The 14,222-nt window shown below is 38.9% G+C and overlaps 3 protein-coding genes across 10 annotated transcripts in view; all 3 read right to left on the bottom strand.

Moving 5' to 3' along the window:
• Nucleotides 1–3,874, bottom strand: part of LOC308194946 (uncharacterized protein) — a 63,481-nt gene extending 59,607 nt beyond the window's left edge. Inside the window, exon 1 of the mRNA XM_080591585.1 lies at nucleotides 1,662–3,874. The gene's annotated coding sequence lies outside the window, so the exon portion shown is untranslated. The remainder of the gene's footprint in view (nucleotides 1–1,661) is intronic.
• A 132-nt stretch (nucleotides 3,875–4,006) lies between these two features.
• On the bottom strand, nucleotides 4,007–10,955 carry COX18 (cytochrome c oxidase assembly factor COX18). The gene is made up of 6 exons (XM_080591580.1): nucleotides 10,291–10,955; nucleotides 8,895–8,995; nucleotides 7,997–8,160; nucleotides 6,963–7,075; nucleotides 5,812–5,919; nucleotides 4,007–4,985 (listed from the first exon to the last, which is right to left on the bottom strand). The coding sequence occupies exons 1-6, from the start codon at nucleotides 10,645–10,647 to the stop codon at nucleotides 4,812–4,814; spliced, it is 1,017 nt and encodes a 338-aa protein (XP_080447706.1). The 5' UTR covers nucleotides 10,648–10,955; the 3' UTR covers nucleotides 4,007–4,811.
• A 1,173-nt stretch (nucleotides 10,956–12,128) lies between these two features.
• ANKRD17 (ankyrin repeat domain 17) overlaps nucleotides 12,129–14,222 on the bottom strand; it is an 86,977-nt gene continuing 84,883 nt past the window's right edge. For all 8 annotated transcript variants that reach the window (XM_080591570.1, XM_080591569.1, XM_080591568.1 and 5 more), the window contains one exon: nucleotides 12,129–13,216. In XM_080591570.1, coding sequence (XP_080447696.1) covers nucleotides 13,157–13,216 — 60 coding nt within the window. In that variant the 3' untranslated portion in view covers nucleotides 12,129–13,156. The remainder of the gene's footprint in view (nucleotides 13,217–14,222) is intronic.

Here is a 14,222-nt window from a genome sequence, read left to right as displayed (position 1 = left end):
GCCTAGGATGTTATTTAATAATCCCCTTTTCTAGATTTTTCATCCATTATGTTGGAAGAGAAACAGTCAATTTAACTTAATGATGCTACTGTTTAAAGGTCAGCTTTATGCTGTTAAGAGACCCCTAGGATGAACAGAACTTGCTTCTGCTTTTCAGAGGGTTGTTTTTTTCAGCAATGCTAGGAAAAACAATTTAGAAATTCCAGTGCTTTTGATTGTATTAAAAGAATTTAAAGAATTTGTGCAGCAGGATCTACTAACTGAATTTCAGAAACTATACATAAATTAAGAAGCTTTACTTTTATTTTACTGAAAGCTTATTACTAGGGAGTACTTTGGCAGATACTTGCTGAAATGTAGAAATTTGAGATCTAACTCTAAACCTACCCTCTTTTAGTTTAAAGCCATTACTCATTGTACTATCTATCACTGCACGCTCCCTGACAAAGAGTCCCTCCCCAGCTTTCCTGTAGGCCCCCTTTAGGTATGGGAATGCCACTACCAGGTCTCCCCGGAGCCTTCTCTTCTCCAGGCTGAACAATCCGAACTCTCAGCCTGTCTTCACAGGAGAAGTGCTCTGAGCATCCTCACAGCCCTCCTGTGGCCCTCCACCACACCAACCTGCATTATACCTGAACCACTGCTACATAATTCAGAAATAAAAATACCAGTTAAAAGAATTACAATTACTGGAAGAATTACAATTCCCAATCTGTGATTATCACTGTTTCTGCTTCACAAACAAAAACATCCTTAGTTCCCATAATCTGCTGCCCTGTGCCAGGCAGTGAAAGGACTACTCTGCAGGATATCTTTGCACAGTTCTTTTGTGTAATGCTCACTCTGTTTGTGATGAATCACCTATGTACCTGTGTATTCAGAGAGTGAAAATACTTACAGTGAAACAACTGTTCCTTTTATCCACTTTGTTCCTTCCCCTCTCTTTGACGGACAGCTATGAAACTTGTTGTATATAAAATGGCTAACATTTCTGATAAGATAAAACAGTGGTATCGCACAAATGCATGCATTTCCAAATAAACAGAAGATACTGAAAATGCTGGATTCTCCAATGTCAGCCTATGCACACTGGAATGGGCAAAGACAAAGTTCCTCTGTGTTTGATGACAAAACAAGTTTTCCTTATTTATACAGTTATTTCCTGAAATATTCTGCCTGTAGGAGTTGTCAACTTGTAACCATATAGGATTTTTTGTTGTTTTGTTCTCTTTTTTACATTTAACCAACAGTGTTCTGAGAAACACATAATTTTTCTTTCTCTTCCAACACAGAGGTTTGCTCTTATTTTACATATACTGAATACTAAATTGCAACTACAGCTACAAACTTGACTCAGCAGAGCTGGAAGACTAAGTTTTGTCACCTCAGTATCTGGAACAGTTGAAACAAGCTGCATGGTACAGTTTATTCACTGCCAGGAAACTTGCAGATCTGCAGAAAACCAGTGCTCAGTGCACTGTGGAATTTATCTCCAGGTTCTACTTGAGTTAAATGAGCACCTTCCCTGAGACACATCTCAAAATAAATTAAATTCCTGTCACATTACCTCTTAAATTTGAGGACTGATGCTTTCCTCAATTGCTGAAGAATGCCCAACCTGTTATCTTCATAACAGTCATGTTAATACTAAGGAATCCTACCTGATCTTTCAAAGAAACACACTCCTCTTTATAAAATTCTTCCTTTCTGGTCAGCTGTACAAACCATGAGCTGTGCTATGCTCTCCACAGTGATATATCATAGTTTCTTGACTACAGTCTGCTTCTGAGGAACCACGGTTTCAGTTGTCATATTTACCCTGTGAAAAGGACAATCAAACATTGTATGCCTTGCACATAGCTCTCCACGTTAACAGATTTGAAGCTCCTTGGCCAAAGAGGTACAGAATTCCTAAAAGCGAAGTGGTGAATGGTTGAATACTTCTGCCTCATACTCTTTTGCTTCAAATAATATGCAGAAATATTTATTTTTTCCCCGGTTTTAGGCTGAACAGTTTAAATTTTGTTCACCTTAAAACCATATATATTAATTTTTCAACACAGAAACAATAGTCAACGCCAGTGCAAGGTCTCAACTCCTTTTCAGAGAGGAAGAATAATGACATCACCAGCACAAAATAGCTTCAGCCTTACTGAACTTCTACTCAGTAAGGGTAGATCAGGGGATTTAGAATGCACACATGAGAAAGGAATTCATATCACACACTGACTTCTAATCAAAGTAAGGAGCGAGGACAAAAAAACAGTTCACTGCTATTTTCCAAACCCAAAATTTCAACCAAAAACTGCAAATATTTCATAGATATGAGAAAGCATTTTTTGCAATTTAATTGGAGGAGTAAATGAGACAAAAACAATAAATATATCACAGAGAGCACCGGAGCTGATCGGAATCAGCAAGCAAGCAGAATTCTAATTTGCAAAGCTGCGAGCATGGCTCAAGTTACCAGGTGTCCATTTTGAAAACGTTGAGAACTGCTCCAGCTCTACTCAAATTGTGCTGGTCACAGTCCCCAGGTATTTCAAAGCAAAGTGTAGGAAGCAAGTAAACCACGGATGTGGAGTAATTCACTTCCTGAGCACTTTCCTGTTAGTCTTCGTAGCTTTGAGTTTGGGTTTAGTTTTGCAATGTGAGATTTGAAAACACTCAAGACCTCTTATATTTATTTTAAATACACTCATCTATGGCCAGTTCCCATTTAATCAAATGTCTTGTCATCCTTCTGCTTACTCTTCAAGTCTTTTATTCATTTCTATTATTTTCGTGTTTATTTAACAAATGCTAAACTTACCACTTGACCTCACCATCACTCAGAAAAATCACACACTCTATACTACCTTAGTAGAGATCTACTATGAAACAATTATAAACCCATAATGAAGGAAGGAGGGCCTGCTCCTGCCATCTTTAGTTGCATGAGACCTATGACGCTAAGCACAAGAAAATTATCAGCCAGGCCTTTTAGGTCTTATCCTGTTGCCATTTTAGTTGACGAAAAGCTTCCCTTTAGCTTTAGTAGTAGCATTAGTAAACTCACTAAATCCTGCTATGCTATTTGAGGTCACAAAGTACACCGAAGTCACCCATTCTCAAAATCTGTGAGCAAAAATCAACTGCAATATCTCACCAAGCTTCATTACCTTTTTTTGCATTCAGCCAGGCCAGCTAGCATTGTGAAGTGAGTCACTCTCCAACATTTAAAATGACAAAACCCCATATGTTCATCAACCAACATACAAAATCTTGTAAATGCACCTCCTTACTGTAATAACAAAGCTACTTACCTGTACCTGAAGAACTGCATACATGTTTGCAAACAACAGCACAACCTCTGATTGAAACCTCAAAAAGGAAGGAAACACCTTTATGGGAAAGAAACATTATTATAGAAGACTAAATTCACCATTATTCTTAAGGAAACAGTAATAGTGTTAAACAGTACATTTACAAGAACAAGGACACTAGAAACAAACAGAAGACTCCAGAGTCTTTCTGCCATGACAAAGGCATGTGATCACTGGCTTGGTACTGTTGCCTGCTGTCAGCCCTGTGCTCCATTTGCTTCTCTTTTCCCAGAGACAAATGTTTTTGTCTGACAAAAACAAACCAACCAAACAAAAAACCACCACGTGTTATTTTTAAAATCACTTGCTCTTATCAAAGATTAATGAGCAGTGACTTGAACAGTTACAACATGAATCATCTTGTTTCTGTTGTATGAAAACCATATGACAGCAAAGAAATATTTTGCTTTCTATCCTGATTGCTGCTTCTGAAAGAAAACATTACTTTTTATGAGACTGGACTTGCACAAACTTCTGTGCAAAGGAACATCAGTGTGCATAGGCTTCATCTACTAATTTAAATGTATGCAGAGCAAGGTTAGACGTAAACATAAATTACCCCTACAGAAAGCGCTTACATATAATTACACAGGTGCTCACATAAAAAAAAAAAAAGAAAACACACACTCAAACACAGGTCCTTTAAGGCATAAAGCATTTGCAGTTTACCTTTAGAACTTATATTAGAATAGTTGATGTACAGTTGCATGAAATATTTGGTTTCTTCTTTTTCAAGATGCTACTTGCATCATTTTTGTACATACAATGGGCAGCTGTTACTCAATTTTATTCATGAAAAAAATCAAAACCATAATGTCGTCACTCACCAGGTGTACACCAGAAACAAGACACTTACCCTCCTAACTCCAAATCTGATGCACAAAAGACTGCTAATCACCTAGTTTACTTTGCAGTTTGCAAGAATCATGTCAGAACTGTTGCAAAATGTCACATTAACCACACAATTTGACTCTATTTTCCAATTGACTCTAACTGATTACAAATCAACGTGCACCCGTGTCTAAATTAACAAATCAATAACTACACCATGTCAGCCCATCTACTCTTTCTCCTCACCCTAGAATTTGTAGTTCAATAATCCACAGGTCAGATCAGCTTCACTACAAGAAGGCAGCCTACATGAGTCACAATTTTATTTAATATTCATCTTCACAATTCCTTACAACAATTTAGGTGATGGACTTCCATCACCAGACTATACTAATTACAAAACCAGCATCCTCAAAACCAAGCTTCCCAATAAACATAAATTTGTGCTGATGAATCATTCTTTATAGCCAGAGGGTCAGCATTTCCTTTGTAAAATAAATATATTTCAGCTGCAGCATTTTACAGTAAGTAAAATAGGTACATCTCAACAAAATACCACTTCTCAATTACGCATGCTAGCTTTGTGGGACAGCTGTTCTGACAGTTCAAAACACATCATTTCTTAAAACCGTATCTGGTAGTCAAGGCGGACACAATATCCCTGTAAGGAGTATCCGAGTCAGATTTGGTCCTTGGTATGCAACACAGTCGGCGAAAGGTCGGAGAACGGAGCAACAGGTTGTGTGAGAGTCCCATGAAGCTTGAGGACAACCAGTACAACGCCATGGACTGCAACAAGACAAATACTGAGTTCAGCCACCCTAGATGCAATGAAGACACTACAATTTCAGGCAGCTCTTCACAAACCACAACCACAGGTTATTCCTAGTAATCAAAAAAAAATTCACCTAAATATACTCCTCTCGATAACAAAATGGCTTCCATTTCAAATGTATTTTTCACTCTCTCTCAACTCTTCCGGGAAAAAAAGTCATCTACACTGAAGCTTGGTAACGGTTTATAAATTAATTCATGTCCGACTTGCGTAAACACCTGTGTTTCAGACTAAATAAACCTGATCAGCCAACTGTACACATTGTTTCGCTAACCACTGCAAAAACATTCAGAAGTAGAACACTTGATAAAAATGAGAAGTGTTCTAAGAAGGATGTGGAAAATTTCCAAATCTAAAAACTAAGCTGTTTTCCTCTTACAGTAAGCAAATATGTATTAGAGCTTCATTTGCATCTCCTTAAAGCACTCCCTCTCATTTCTGAAATCACAAAAAGCATGCTAGCAGTACTGAATTTCTTATCAAGCCTAGTTTGTGAAACTGATGTTTAGAAACTGTGACTTTGTAGATTCTTCCCTTTTGGACAATGATATCCCACTGTGTTAACAATTCAAATGCATACTTAGACAGAACGTCTTAGCTGTTTTAGGGCACACTATAACAAAGACCATTAAACAGAGAATATTTTATATACATATAAATTGTAACAGAGATCTATCACATAGACCAGTGATTTGGGCCATTATCTTGGCCCTATGAACGTATGAAATAGGCCACAAAAGTCACAGGTAAACGGAGACACCACCAAGACTCTGTACTTACTGAGGGGACCGTTGCAGCAACAGGGATCATTACTACTGACAACACTCGAAAGAAATTTGTCGCAAGCTTCTGGAACCTGGAAACTTCCATTTTTTGTGAGGCAAAAATCTGAAGGAAAGAGAGAAGAAGCCCACAGTTATAAATAAAGTATTTGTCTCATGTTACTTGTTTAAAAAAAAAAAAAAGAACAGTAACAGTGGGGTTTCCTGTAACCTAGTATCCTTGTTCACATATTTTCATTTTCCCATTATTCATTTCAATTAACAACCTAGTACAATCTTTCCTTTAACTTGTTTCATGTTTTATGTGATTACTTCGTATAAAATAATTATATTGACCTATCAAAGTACCCATCTAAATCATTTCAAGGCAACATCATTTTACACAGCCACTATGGCACATTCAGAATTTCCAGCACCTCGTCCTCAAGAACAGTCCTCTGATAAAGGGCTACCAAGAGGAAACAGATCGAAATTGGTTGACGGGTAATCAAATGAAAACAAAATCAAGTCTACAGTCTTGTATTCTCATAACACAATCTTAGTCCATGTGACACAGAAGACAATGGAGGAAGAATAAAATCCAGTTGCTTAGTCCGATGAGGGCAACTAACAGAAAGAGTAAAAAAACAAAACAAAAAAAAACACATTTCCATTAAAGAAAAAAAAAAGAAAATGAAGACTACTTTCTTCATTTTGTTTCCATTCACTCCTCTCCCCAGCTATCTTCCAACATTCTGGATTTCTTAATATACTAATTAGAACAAATAATATTGTTAATTTTGACTACAAGGTAGAAACTATTTTTTTCTGAGGTTAAAAAAAAGTGGTTTTTGAAGCTAAAACCCAGGCAGCTCATTAAAGAAGTCTTTTAAGAGCAACTTCAGAGCTGAGACAAAAATTTTATTGAGGCTCAAGTCAAGCAAATGAGGTATATCAGAAACGTCTGAGCAGAATTTTTCACCTCTAAACAAGACACATGCACATTCAAATACATGGAACAATTAGGCTATTTTTCAGTTCTGCATTTAAAGCAGTCATAATCTGAAGCTACCACGATGTTACTGTGTTTTATAAACAAGTAATATTGTCTTAAAAATCTGAAATGAAAATTATCCTCTTGGAATCATCCTGTTTATTCCACCAACATACCTCCACTATCAGCAAATTCAAGAGCCCAAGTGAAACCGGCAAAATCCACGTAGAATCTGGTGCTGTGAGGTCTGTAAACCACAACGTTCCACCTGTCGAAAACTGTTCCTGAACTAAAACAAAAATGAAAAGAAGGCATGGAATTAATGATTTTCTACCTCAATTTTAGTCAGAGCTGTGCCAAATATGGCAGACAAATCACCCAAATTTCTAGGTGCATCTTATTTATGTAACAAATGATACTAAAAAGTATTTTGTGTAAAAGATCACTTATCAAGGCAGTCTGCTACCAATACAAGGGAAAAATGGTGGGAGATATGAGAGAGATGCAAGTTAACTCATGATAGCCACTGATTCAGGTCAGCCAGTGGCTGATTAATCATCAAATTAGGTTGATCTGAACAGCCATTTTATAAGCCAATAAGGAGAATACACAGTGTAAAAACCTACACTGACACAATCTAAACTTTTTGTGCTTTTGAAGTAATTGTATTTTTCTTAATAACAATATCACTTGTCACTTTTATTTTCAGAACAAAATGTAAACTCTGTCTTCAGTAGACTACAAAACAAGTGCATATGACCTAATGAAATGTTCCATGCTGTTTTCAGAGCTCAGATCCCGATACTGCTTTTAAACAGGCATCTCCCAGCTCACAAGCCCATTATACACACTGAAAGCATATAAACTGATATCAGTTAAGTGTCTGGATCCTGTTAACACCGACTGAAATAGTTCAGATCAAAGAAAAGTGTAGGTGTGGTCCAGAAGCAAGCTCCTTGATTAAATGAACTGTGGTCTACTCTAACACAACATGTACAATGTACCTAATAGAAACATTTAAAATCCGTTTTATTAGATATTTATCTATGCTTAAACTATTTTAAGTTCAAAAACCTAATAGTAGAGTAGTTTTTAGATCAACTTGTATGTCAGACTCAGGACATTATGCTCTTTAACCAACTAAGTGCTTGTAAAAACAGTAGCTGAATGAAAAATGACTGTTTTGAGTGCATCTCTTCAGGCAGATCACCTTCTGAGTTCAAGGCACCAACGCTGCAGTTGCGCAAAGCGAGGGACACGAAGACCCACATCGGAATCTGCACCCACACCAGTAAGGTGGCTTTGAAGGGATGGCAGTTGTCTCGAATGTACAGTTCCGTGATAATCCTCCGTAGGTTCTTCTTAAAATGAAACCTTTTAGAAAGAAAAAAAAATAAAAAATAAAAAAAAAACCATAAAAAATAACAAAATTCTTCCAATATGATACAGCAGAAATTCTCAAATTCTAAAATAATAATTCAACAGGCTGGGCATGTCGACTTATTTACGTGTAAGTCTGGAAAACCTGAAGGTCTTTCATCTTAAAACATGCTTCTCTCTCTCCCTATTTTTTGCCAGCCCCCATTCCTCTCAACTTTTAGCTCTGTTCCTGTAAGCAACTTCTCATGAGTTTTCACATCATCATGCTAGAAGTGACTACAATATTTTATTTTACAATGCTTTTTGTCTGAACTGGGATATCACTTTTCCAACACAGAGGCCATCGATCAGTTACGCAGTCTTCAATGTCCTAGCTAAGATATCCTGCTAGTAAGTGAGGTGCAGTTCTCCACTAAGAAATGAACAGAACCACAACCATCCAAGCCTTCATTTTCCTAAACATCATAATAGCTAAGGAAAGTTTAGTTGTGAGTAAAGATGAAAGCGCCTAGATTTGGACATCTAATCAGTAGCTTCTCAGATAATCAGAGCTAAAAGCATTGCCTTTTAGAGTATATCCAACACACAAAAAAGTTTAAAAAGCAGTAAAAAAACACCTAAGTCTAGGGCAAGAACAGACTCTTTTTCTATAAGGTTGCTTTTTGTTGGGGTTTTTCACACCTCCCATCTGGAACGTTTTTGTAGGGTACACGGAACTGTCATCTTACCTGGCAACCTTATCAGACCAACCCAGTTGCTTTCCACGAACAGAAACTTCATAGCGAAGACGCTCAGAAAGTTTTTTAATTTCAGGTTGTAAATTTTCCAACTAGCTAAAGAAAAGGAAACGTTTATGAACAGACAAACAGTTACATGTAAGAACCACTTCCTCTCCTCACCTCATATGGATACTCATATGGATACATTAAAAACTACTGTGAAGGACAAGGCACAATTCCATGAATACCGTTTATATGTAGACAAAATAAGTATTTGAGAACACTAATGAAAAATATTTATGATACCAATCAAATATACCAGTAAAACCAATTGGGTTTTAAATTTTATTCTTAATTAGTATCCTTCTGTCTTCACACAAGGGATCATAACAAGCCACTTCACGTAACAAAAAGCCTCAATTGTATTTTAAACTCCCACAGGATACAACTGCACAGTCTCTGAAGAATATGAGGAATGTTCTGAGGAATAAGAACAGATTCCATTATGGAATGCTGCAATACAACTTTCAGTTTTGCAATCAAAAGAGAAGAAAATGAATGGAATACTACAGGAGAAACAAAATACATAACCCTACATGAAAAAAAAAACAGATTAAATTGCACTTCTTTTGCCATATTGCTTTTTGAACTATAATCATTGAAAATTCATGTCTGAGAAACACAGGTGCTTTTAAAGACCTGTCCAACCTTTCCCATTGTTATCTCACACAACATATACAGATGATGAGTAAAGACCTCATTAATTCCAAATTAACCTTGAGCTCTGACAGCTGTGCATCAACCTAAAATCCTCAGAAGTTGCCAATAAAAAGAACAGAAAAGGAAAAACTTCCTATCATAGAACCGAAGTGGTTCCTTTATCGCTGCAGGGACAGTATATAGGCTCTTCAGTAACTTCAACTATTTTCCTCACTTTTGAGGAAAAAAATAGACGTTTAGGAGGTACTGAAGGCTAACGTACATCAGACTTTTAACAGAGCGACGTGATTTGCCGTTGTGTTTAAGGTAACTCGAGGCACAGAGAGCACCTTCCATACACTATTTGAATCATGCTAAAGCAGTTAAGCTTTCATGTGGCTACCGTGACAAACCATATTCACGTTTTTCAGTTGTATTTAGGCTTTAAGCATTCAAGGAATGCCAAATAAACGAGAAGAGGCAAGTTTACAACCACAGAAAAAACCTTCCGCGGGTTGCAGCGCTCCCTCTCCACACGAGTCCAGTCAGCAAAGGAGACCCCGGGCAAAGGCGGCAACAGCAGCCACGACCCCAGACCAGCATTTTTGTGGTAAAATAACAGCACCGCGCACACCATGGTGCCCCCATTTATTGTTTTCCCCACAAACAATAGCTCCTGCGTGTCCACCCCTCAGCCTGGACCCACCTTCGCCAGGAGGCGGCTCTGGTGGGCGGCTAGCGGCAAGGTGACGGCGGTGCGGAGGGCGGCGCCGCCGCAAACGATGGCGGCCCACCACGGCAGCTCGGCGGCCGCCTGCAGGGCCACCAGCCCGCCCTCAGCCCAGTGCACGGGCGCCGTCTGCGCCAGCCACCCGTACCAGCCGCCGGGGCTCCCGCTTGCCGACGCCGCCACCACAGCGGCGACCGTTAACGGCGGGCCGCGGCGCGCGAGCCTCCACATTCTCAACGTCCGCCGCGCGCGCAGCCCGCCCACCGTGCCGTCGGGCCCGCGCGCATGCACCGGGCGCGGAGGGAGGGTGAGGTGCCGGGCTTGCGCCGCCATTTTGGATGAGGGCAAAAGGAAGGGAAGAGGGCTGAGAGGAAAACGGCCATGGAAAAGGGCAATTACCGTCTCACAGCACAACTGCTGCAGTAAATCTTTTTATTTGCCCCAACGTACCTCCTTCCTAGCCCCAGAGCTGTAAAGCAATTTCCCCCACATCTGAAAGTTGCTGCATCAAGTGTGTTCACTCTCCCTAAATTTCCCTTTGAGTCCTGTGTCGAAATGCGGCTTCTATCTAGAGCATGGGACTGTTTTCTTTTAAAATAAAGAAGACCTGCCAGGTCTCAAAAGAGTACGCTCCTTTTTTTTTTTTTTATTGGTCAAATAAATGCAGTACATTTGAAATATAAAAAAATGTATCTGAAAAAAATGTTCCTAGTACAGACTTCCTAGTACAGAGCCCAGGCTTTTAGTTAACAAGCCCAATGCCACAGCTGTAGCACCAAGCCTACACTACCCTGGCCACAGTTTGATTTTCAAGTCAACAAAGTACAGTAAGAAACCACATCCTAAGAAACTCTGTTCGTTTGAGCCACAGAATACATTGTTGTAATAAATATTGAGCAGTCTCTCTGTGAAGGATTATTTCAGAATAAGAATGTAAATAATCCTAATTAGCACTGAAGCAGTAAGCCTAGGATTCTAGGAGAGGGGAAGAGGTCACACAAGACCTCAATGGCACTGTTCTCCACTCATAGTACGGTGCTGAAATGGAATTGCAATAATTTTTCTTAGCAGTTCTTCAGTTCAGTATCCATTTTGATACACCCCCGTCTTTGTACAACATACTTCAAGTGATCAGAGAGCCGGAAAAATGAGCTTGCTTAATGAGAGCATCATGTAAGGGCATGTAAAAGGACAACAGTACACACAAAACTTCTGGTCATCTCCGAAATTGCCCAACATTTAAAAGGCAATAGGTTTCTTTGGACAAATATTACCCTTCCCCCCCCCCCCCCCCCCCAAGTTGCTTAAGTACCACCATAAGAAATACAAAATAGCACTTCAAAAAGTCGTGCCTTAAAAGCAGACCATTGAACTAATGTGTCATTTCTTGGTCAGACTGTATGTCTCAGGAGAGTAATTTAAAACAGACGGGTTGAATTTGAGTGACACAGCAAGTAAAAATAACAAGCTTTCCCTTCAGCCTTCCTCCAGACAGAATAACCAGTAACAACAGATCATGGTGACCCACATTGTCCTGTCCCACGTTGTCTTGTGGGAAAAGACATTCAACTTGTAGATGTACTTTAAGCTGTATATACACAAAGTGTACAGGGATCTTGACTCAAGCTCTGCATCACTGCTGACTGAGCCTTTCCTCACAGGACCCCTGAGTTTCTTCCCAACACTGGTGTTTGCTCCACAACTAAGCAAGGAAGGTGACAGCTACTGAAGATGATGGTAAGGAATTTTTCATTTGGACTTCCCAAGACAAACCATCTCTGGTCAGCAAACGAGTTGAGAACATGACATGATCCACTAAAACAAAGCCATTTATTCTGAAATAAACCTTCATTTGGAGCCAGTTTTCATCAGTGAAATTCTACTGTAACTGCAAGTTAATATTCTTGTTCTTGAAACAACACATACCAAGTATGTATCTTTTGAAATTACTTTTGCAAGCAAAGGAAGGAACTGGATGAACAGAAGCTCTGGGAGCACTCTCAGAACAAGAGAGGCCTAGCTGCATCAACCCAACTGTAAGAATAAGTTTTCAATAGACGCTGCAGCATGATACATTTGCCTCCTTTGCTGGGCAAGTAAGGGAGTTGGTGTGGAGACAGCTCTTAATGTGCCAAACGTCTGTTTTCTCAAGCACTTTCGGCTGAAAAGCCTTCCATGCAAGGAAAATGGTAACTCTTAAAATCTGGTTACAACTGACGTATATGTCCTGAAAAAAAATCTAACACACATTTGGAAGAAACCCTCTGATAATGCCCAGTTTTTATACTGTACTTAAATTACACAAGTAGAAAAGTTATGCTTATTAATAGTTTAATGTATGAAGGAAACATCCAGATTTCTGAATATGAAGGTACATATCTCACATTAATTTAAGTCTACATAAAGTAGAGCCTCTATACTGACATATTGAAATTTACTTTCTGCTTAGCCATTTGTTATGTAAACAATTGTACATTTATTTGCCATTCTAAAACTTCAGGATCAAGTTTACATAATTTTGCTAAATTTCTGTGTTTGCTCAGAAGCAGTTTACAGTACTAAAACCAACCAGCCAAAGAACAGCTTCAACAGAAAGTTATGTCAAAAAAAAAAAAAACAGGAAAGGAAAGAATAAAGGCTAACTAAGTTGAAACGTATGATGGTGGGGAATGGGCGGTCACAATGTTCACAGAAAAAGGTCAGTTAGTAAGTTCTTCTGCAAAAAGCCTACACACTTCAGTCAAGCACATCAGTAGAATGATCTGGGAGCACATAAACTGTTTCTGCCATTTGTGTTTTCCTCTGTAAAAAAGGAATCTCAAGGCTAGCACGTTGATCCCACTCAGCCAAGTTGGTTCATATGCACACTGTTCATGTGAGGTGTCCAAGTTCCAGTCCACACCTGAAAAAGAAAAAGAGCTTAACTTAATACTATGTAGGAAATATTTCAGCTCAAAGTATTTCAGAAATCAAAGCCACATTGCAGTGCTTACAATTTCCACTGCACTGGGGTGAATTCTAACATTGGACAATGTAGCAATCAACCATCAAAAAGCTACCCTGATTTACTTTCATCACTTGTTATCCTGCTGCAGTTCAGGTCAGAGAAGGCTTTTGGAGAGGGAAAGAGGTTTTTCATCTGTCTGCCTGTACTCATTTCACCTTGGTCACAAGTTCCATCTTGCTCCTCCTTTCTACACGGTGCAAAATATACTTTCACCCAGCCCAAATGCTTTCCTCCACAGCAAAACCAAACAAATCAATGATATTTATGTCCACTGGTTCCTCCATTACAGCGACACTGGTGCGATATATATTTTACAGTGTTTGACAGGAAAAATGTATCCCTTTAGACCAATGGAAGTAAAGTATGCCCTCAAAGCATGCCAGGTCCACTGTCAAGGAGAACTAACACAACTCTGTGCATGTGCAAGATTATTTGTGACCACAACTCCTGAAGACTTCTGGCTTTCAGAACAATAGGCTTTATTTCCTCTTTACCTCAGAATGTTCAGAGGATTAAGAACTTGACTTTGACACCTTGAATTTTCTCCCAGCGCATACCAACCAACGCAACTCTGGGAAAACTCAAGTGTAACAAAGTACAGCCACCTTTGGGGAGCAAAGGGGTTTGTTATTGTTTTTGTCCAACTAAATCAGAAGCTGCCAGATAATGGGCATGAGCAACTTCAGAGCAATACAGAAACTCTGCCTAAACAGACCACCTGCAACAACAGATATCAGCACCCCTGTGGTCTGCCAGAGCTGAAAGTGGTTTTGAGTAATTCAATTGAGTAATACAATTTGAGTAGTTCCCAAGCAAATAATGTCCAGAAATATTTTTGTTTAATAACAGTACAACAGAGCTCAGTGTATAATTAAGAATAAACATGGGGTTTCAACATAAG

The sequence above is a fragment of the Anser brachyrhynchus genome (assembly GCF_964034855.1).
Source record: "Anser brachyrhynchus genome assembly, chromosome: 4".
NCBI classification, from domain to species: Eukaryota; Metazoa; Chordata; class Aves; order Anseriformes; family Anatidae; genus Anser; species Anser brachyrhynchus.
This window is presented reverse-complemented; position numbering and strand designations above follow the sequence as displayed.

What these genes read in the sequence shown, in the direction of transcription:
- COX18 (XM_080591580.1), bottom strand. Translation starts at nt 10,647, where the DNA reads ATGGCGGCGCAAGCCCGGCACCTCACCCTCCCTCCGCGCCCGGTGCAT. An exon ending in AGAGCCGCCTCCTGGCGAAG is followed by an intron (nt 8,996 to 10,290) that starts GTGGGTCCAGGC and finishes TTCTTTAGCTAG; the next exon opens with TTGGAAAATTTACAACCTGA. An exon ending in TGAATTTGCTGATAGTGGAG is followed by an intron (nt 5,920 to 6,962) that starts GTATGTTGGTGG and finishes TCTTTCCTTCAG; the next exon opens with ATTTTTGCCTCACAAAAAAT.